Source organism: Panicum hallii, chromosome 3 (assembly GCF_002211085.1).
Source record: "Panicum hallii strain FIL2 chromosome 3, PHallii_v3.1, whole genome shotgun sequence".
In the NCBI taxonomy this organism is placed as follows: domain Eukaryota; kingdom Viridiplantae; phylum Streptophyta; class Magnoliopsida; order Poales; family Poaceae; genus Panicum; species Panicum hallii.
This window is the reverse complement of record NC_038044.1, coordinates 615,313-622,179: the sequence shown is the minus strand read 5'-3', so window position 1 is coordinate 622,179 and position 6,867 is coordinate 615,313. Positions and strand designations below refer to the sequence as shown.

General features: G+C 43.8%; 2 protein-coding genes across 2 annotated transcripts; one reads left to right on the top strand and one right to left on the bottom strand.

Annotated features, from left to right (window-relative positions):
* Positions 1-270: 270 nt before the first annotated feature.
* LOC112887335 (protein LURP-one-related 5-like) lies at positions 271-2,138 on the top strand. Its single transcript, XM_025953479.1, has 2 exons — positions 271-621; positions 1,547-2,138. Exons 1-2 carry the CDS (start codon positions 352-354, stop codon positions 2,018-2,020), a joined length of 744 nt encoding a protein of 247 aa, XP_025809264.1. The 5' UTR covers positions 271-351; the 3' UTR covers positions 2,021-2,138.
* Positions 2,139-3,826: 1,688 nt separating this feature from the next.
* On the bottom strand, positions 3,827-6,048 carry LOC112887336 (bifunctional bis(5'-adenosyl)-triphosphatase/adenylylsulfatase FHIT-like). Its single transcript, XM_025953480.1, has 4 exons — positions 5,779-6,048; positions 4,724-4,870; positions 4,314-4,412; positions 3,827-4,228 (listed from the first exon to the last, which is right to left on the bottom strand). The coding sequence occupies exons 1-4, from the start codon at positions 6,013-6,015 to the stop codon at positions 4,112-4,114; spliced, it is 600 nt and encodes a 199-aa protein (XP_025809265.1). The 5' UTR covers positions 6,016-6,048; the 3' UTR covers positions 3,827-4,111.
* Positions 6,049-6,867: the final 819 nt, after the last annotated feature.

The window sequence follows — 6,867 nt, the reverse complement described above, 5'->3', positions numbered from 1 at the left end:
TGAAGACGGAGGGCAGAGTCGTATTCCAACGACCTTTTGCACCACACCAGCAGATGCTTCGCATTTCGTTGCGGTCATTCTCAGATGCAATTCAAGCTAAGGTAGGCATCCGAGATTCATTTCAGCAAAGCATCCGTGCACGTACGCCATGAGAATAAATGGTGAAAGCCACGGATCGCGACTCGCTGGCCCGTGCCACACCTTTCAGACGCACTGCCTGCTCTGCTCCCTCACGTCAAAACTGTACCCCCCCCCCCCCCCCCTCGCTCTGCCGCCTCCTTTCTCCCGTCCTGCCATTTCCCACCCGTCCATCCATCCCTGTACCTTCGTTCCTTCTCAGACGCGAACACCATGAGCAATAGGATCCACCCGTCGGACGCCGGACGCGGCGGCCGAGCTCGTCGCGCGGCGCCGGCGCCGGCGGATCGCCGCCCGGCGGTGTACACGGTCTGGAAGAGGTCAAGCATGGGCTTCCAGGGCACCGACGGCTTCTGCGTTTACGACGACGCGGGCAGGCTGGCGTTCCGCGTCGACAACTACTCCCGGCGCCGGAAGCTCTGCGCCGGCGAGCTCCTGCTCATGGATGGGCAAGGCACGCCGCTCCTCTCCCTCAGGCCACAGGTGATTACTGTCTACTTAACATTTCTGCATCATCTAGGAGCAGCAAATGACTACCTGCTTGTTTAGGAGATACATGCATTTTTCCTCAGCTTTGAAGAATCAGTTTCTATTGCCTTAGCTTGATGAAGACATCAATACAATTATTGCCAATACAGCACCACACACTCATTGATCGTTCTTGAGGTTATCTTTTATTTTCTAACCTGTTAATTAGTAGTTTCTTGGAAGCAATATATAAAGTAATAGCAGAAGTATCAAATTCGTTAGCAATCCTTAAAAGCTTGATCAAAAACTGGATGAAGTTTACAGTCTACATGTGTAGCGATCAATCACAAATCTATTGGTAGTTTCTTGAATTATTTACAGTCTACATGTAGTGATCAATCACAAATGTCAACTTTACATTTTTGCTATCTCCTTAGTTATTCAAGCTGTCCCATTTAATACTCTCTTTCCCGGAAAATGACAGCGCTTTATAGGCCGTCAGATGAAATGCATTTACCCTTAATTTTGTTCAGCAGACTAGTACCTCCAGATTAATTCAAAGATTTGGTGACCTGTGACAAGATTTAGGGAGCCACTGAGTAGGACAAATCCAAGGAAAATGAATGCAATCGCCTACAAAAACAAGCAAACAAAAATGCTTTCATAAGGAAAAAAGAACCATATACAAAGGTCTTATTCTGTTGTTGCATATATATATATATATATATATATATATATATATATATATATATATATATATTGTAACTTATTATTATTTTACTATAATTGAAACCTTTTCTTTGCAACTTGCAACACGAAAGGCACAAGCATGATCATAAACCAGTTTTGCTGCATGTCCTTTCCGCAATTAGTTTTTGACTAAGCAAAACCACAGCTACTAACCAAGGTAAAAAATGATTTTTTTCCATTATTGTAACAGCTTCTCAGCCTGCACGATCGCTGGAATTGCTACATGGCAACGGAAGAAGAAGGCCTCGACAAGAAGCCGTCTCCCACGTCACAGCAGCAGGTCTTCACGATGAGCAGGTGCTCAGCTCTGAAGAGCAGCGACGAAGCAGAGGTCCACATGTCACCAGCAGGCACCACTGCATCGTCATCATCTGGCCTCAGCTGCAAGCACCCGCAGGTTGCCGCCGCTCCGGCCTACCGGATCGAGGGCTCCTTCTCCAGGAGGAACTGCAAGATCCGTCGTGGCAGCGACGGCAGGGAGGCGGCGCGGATAGCAAGGAAGAGCGCCAGCGTGGCGTCCAGGCCGGTGGCGACGCTCGGAGACGACGTGTTCAGCCTCGTCGTCCGTCCAGGCGTGGACGTGGCGACGATCATGGCTATTGTTGTTGTAATGGACAGGATCTGTCACAAACCGTACACGCCCATGGTGTGCTCGTCACAGTAGAGGTGTAGTGATGGTGAGACCGAGATATCACAGACAGTGTAAACCATAGGTTTAGCAGTAGCTGAGAGGCAGATATCAACGCAGCGACTCCTCACTAACCCATTTTGCGTCTTTGCAATGTTACCTCCAAGAAATTTAAGTATAGATGATTTTGGTTTAATATAGGTACGCATAATGTGACCTCAGGTTGCTAAGAACATGAGAAAATGGCATGCATTTCCTAGTGCCTAGCCCAGTGGATACCTGAAGCACTAAAATTCTAGCCTATCTCAGAGGGTACTCTTTGTTCCCGGGACCAGGATCATTTTCAACAGCGCCACAGAACAATAGCCTCGATTCCCACCACAGAAACAACCACTTGTTAACATTTGTCAAGTACTTCAGGGCAAGCACACGACTACATCCAGAAATTGCCTGTTGCAGGTTGCCTAGTACATCGGCAATGTCCTGAGATAGCGGCATACAACTTGCCAGGTGCAAGAAGAAACAGCCACGTACGTCCCAGTTGCCCCCAAATCATAACCAAACCACAGCCTGCAACATGTGCTCTTTCGTCGTAAGCTAAGGGAGCTGCAAGCTTCCCAGAATGCAGTTCAGGTCGCAGCCAAAAACAAACTCACAATGGGCTCCAGCTAGGGGCAGGCATCCCGTGGGAACAAAGTGATCCTGATACCAAGCAGGGCACAATGAAAAGGATGACAACGACTAAACTTAGCCAAGTCAAAGATGCAAATCAGTAAAAATGGGAGGTTTAAGATCTAACCAGTAACAAGAGATGCCTTCACCTAAGCGTGAAGCAAGCCAAGTGTTAACATTGAAGACTAAGCAAAACTGGTGCCCTCTTTACATTCTTGCCGCATCAATTGGGATCAACGGACCATAGCCTCTCTATCCACAACAAGACAACAATAAAAACAAACAGAAGAAAAGTGCAAACCATGTTCGATGATTTTCATTTTCAAAAAGGACAAGGATATAAAGCTGAAACAATCAGAATGATTCTCAAACAGAACATTTGGGTTGTCAATAACTTACAATCAGAACCATCAGCATGGAGCCATGGAATAAAGCTTAACAAAGTCACCAGAGACCATCAGAGTTCTGGAATTCACGAATCAGCTTAACTTTTGATGTTTGGACAGAAGCATGGGAAAACAGAAGCACCATGTTAAGAGGAAATTTATTCAGTGAAAAGGTCACTGTCGGCCAAGATTCTCCAAAGCACAAACATAATGGATAGTCAGCACTAGGAATAAAACTTTAGCTCACTGCAAAATAACTACACATACATCTTTTTTTTATGTCCTAATCCATTTTATTTAACAGTGTTGGTTTAACTATTAGCTGTGTAACTTGAGTCATTTCAGAATTAAAGCATACTGAAGACAGAAATTTCCACTGAAAGGATTGATGGGGCAGATAAACTACATAATATCAATATACCTCCTGATGTAGACCTATTATGAACAGAATATTGCCTTGGAACAATTTGAAAGATGGAGGCAATCTCAATTCATGTCAGTGTTTAAAATGAAACTATAGATATGAAATACAAAGGTTATATGATTCTATAAGCTACCATAAATTTCTCCTTAACCCTGAAGTATAACTTTTACTTTTTGTAGGGTTTGGGCTTCAGAAAATGATTTAGCTGAAGTAACAAATGACAATAGTATTTTTGTACACTACTTGTGATTTGTGAGTCTGAGTCATAACCTACTACCAATCACTAATGGCTGCCTAGATTTGATAACTGAAAATGGTTAAATTGTTCCTCCCTTACAGAGAAAATTTGCAGTAAAGATATACTTCATCCAGCAAACAGCTGATGCTCTGTAGTACATTAAAACTAGTTTCTAATATAAAAGGTTTGCCCGAAAGAATGCAATCCTTACAAGAGATGACTATTTCTCCATAGTACATAACATAGCACATTAGCATCACTCTAGTTCACACCACTGAACACCAGTCCAACACCATATCAGTTAAATGATATCTGGATTGCCGCAATGGAGAACAAGAAGCAGCAAGGCTTATTTATAGCAAACAGCCAGCTCAACTTAGAAACTAACTACTATACTAGAGTTAATTCTAGGAGAAAAGAGCACGGTACTCGTTGGCCTCATGAGCCATTTCTTCCATGCTTCTATCTTTCCTCTCAATGTCCAGATCAAGCTTCTCCTTCAATTCTTTCTCTTTCACATCAATCTATTATACCAAGGAAAAGGGTAAGCTTTATTTGATCAAACGTCATAATAAAATAACAAGATTGATGAAAAACTATGCCACATACCGCATCATATATTTCATCATTTTTCTCAAAATCCCCTTTCTTCCTCGGTATGACATGAATGTGGACATGTGGAACGGTTTGGCCAGCTTGAGGACCATCCTGATAAGTAATATCACTTGTTAACAAGCAACTTCATATTCGTCATTCATAGAATAAAACAAGTAATAAGTCCATAACAAGCTAATCAAAGGTACGAATAGTAAAAGAGCAAAGAAAATAAAAAAAGAGTTAGCATAGGTTGTATACTCATACGATATAGTATAAATATATATGATATTCTCCACAATGTTCATCATTCTCACATTTTAGACATCCAAACAAGACACTACTCTTGTATTGCATAAATTTGGGCTATTGAGTATTGAAAGGATGAGCTCAGTAGAACAATAAAATTGAAGCATATATCACACCTGAATAGCAAAGGTAAGTGAAGATGCTTTATGATACTGCTCAAGACGTACACCGACTTCCTTTGCAGTAACCCATAAGTCACTTGTCTCATCAGAACTTAGATCAGCAAATCTTTTCACCTCACGCTTGGGGCACACAAGAATATGTATGTATTGTCAAGGGAAAAAAAATGATGCATATAGAATAACACAATTTTCTCAATATGTGATGCATCAAACTTCAAGTCAAGTAAAACTTGTGTGTGATGTGATCCTCTAGAACAACTGAAAATCAGACGTAAAAAGAAGAGAACCAATGCAAAGGTTTCACGGAAACTTCCACTGCTCAGTTTATTTTATAGAGACAAAGGCAGCACTGGAATGTGAGTGCACAGGCATGTGAGTGGTAAAAACTGCCAAACTTCCCAAAAATTAGCTTCCAAGAAAGTGTTGTTCCAGCTTTACTGAAATAGAAGGATATGACCTGCATAAGAAAGATTTACATGATTAAGAAAAAAATCTGCAGAACAATAACTGATAAAAATGAGATGCAATGTGGTAGTTACCTTTACAAAGCCTAATTGCAATGGCCATGACAAGCTCTAGTCACTAGTGTCAGGTTTCATTCATCAGGGGAACAATCTAGAATGTAACTGCAATGGCTTGTCTGGTAGGCAGGGATTAGATCAAGTAGCATCAAATTGAAGGGAACTTCGTTCAAATTCCCAGCCAAGCAGAAGCATGGCCATAATTCCTTAATGGTACGGTGCTACACTGATGCCTGGTTGAATTTATTATCAGGAGAGCAATGGTTCGCAATAAAAAAAGTATTATTTAGCATTTGGGAGTCAGTGTTTGATCAGTGTAACTTTCATCAGCCACATTTGCGCAATAAAGCTGATTTTTTCCCCCTTTCGCTCGCGAATCGCGATGGCCACCGTTCTAGCACCGACAAACTAAAAATGATTGCTAAGGCGTAGGGACTAGTGAGCAGATGTCGGAGCGTGGCGGCGGGTACAGCAACCAAGCAAGGCAACAGCAAGGGCGAAGTGAAAAGAGAGCAGGGAATATTAATTACCCGGGAGTAGGGGGCGGAGGTTGACCATGGCGTAGGAGAGGGGCGTGGCGTGGAAGACCTCCCTGGCGTTGATCTTGTAGGGGCCGAACTTGTAGGTGGTCTCCATCCCCGGCGGCGGCGGCGGCTGAAACGGGGAGGAGGAAGAGGAGGAGACGGCGCGCGGTTGCGGCAGGCGGCGAAGGAAGCGAGGCGGCGGAGCGAGTGGGAGGACGGCCGGCGTGCGCAGCAGCAGCATCTGTGGAGGGTGCTTCCGTCACGGGGACGGACGGTGACGGAGAGGAAATGAAGGCAAGGAGCACAGCTGTGGGCTTCGAAGTGAACTGGGCCTAGATTTAGAGGCCCATTCTGTCAGAGGCTGGGTCTGAGGTGAGTGCCCAGTTCGCCATGTAAACTTGCAGCCCAAATAAACATTGTGATGCAGCAGGAGATGCCAGACGAGCAGAAGAAGAAAAAAAATCTGTTAGATTACGGAGAAGTTCCAGCATGTATGCTGATCATTCATATGCGAAAACAGCGAAAGAGTTACAAGAGTTTTTATATTCTAAATCTAAAAGATTTTACAAATATAAAAAAAGCTATAAAATTAAGAAAGAAAACTAGAAAGCTAAGTTTCAATCTCCTTCTTCTTTCCCGCTTCAATCTTGCAACATCTTTATGAAGTCTCAATCTATTATATCTCTCGTCTGTTTATAGACGTTGGCATCGTCTATTGCTTGCTCTTTTTATTTTCATATAAATCTCCGTCTGGCACATAGGTGCGAGGAGATATCGACATCGTCTTTAGATTTCTTTAAATGGTTTCCCGTATCGTCCAATATCCATGGATCTACAAGTAGGATAGCACTTCGACAAAGTCTAAAGAAACAGCGCAATAAGCGGCACCATTGCCGGCTGGCACGAAGCCGGACTGGGATTTCTGCATGTGCTCTCCGAAACCACATCCGCACACCAACACAAAATGATCGGCCACCGATCGATGAAGCCGTCACCCTGCACGCAGCCGGCCAGACACCCCACCAGGAGCCCCATACCGGCGGTCCGCCGGAGGGTCGAAGCTTAGCGACCCACCAACGAGAACTTGCCGTCC

Coding starts and splice junctions, on each gene's coding strand:
- LOC112887335 (XM_025953479.1), top strand. CDS start 352: ATGAGCAATAGGATCCACCCGTCGGACGCCGGACGCGGCGGCCGAGCT. Junction 622..1,546: donor TCCTCTCCCTCAGGCCACAG/GTGATTACTGTC, acceptor TTATTGTAACAG/CTTCTCAGCCTGCACGATCG.
- LOC112887336 (XM_025953480.1), bottom strand. CDS start 6,015: ATGCTGCTGCTGCGCACGCCGGCCGTCCTCCCACTCGCTCCGCCGCCT. Junction 4,413..4,723: donor CACTTACCTTTGCTATTCAG/GTGTGATATATG, acceptor ATTACTTATCAG/GATGGTCCTCAAGCTGGCCA. Junction 4,229..4,313: donor ATGATGAAATATATGATGCG/GTATGTGGCATA, acceptor TTGGTATAATAG/ATTGATGTGAAAGAGAAAGA.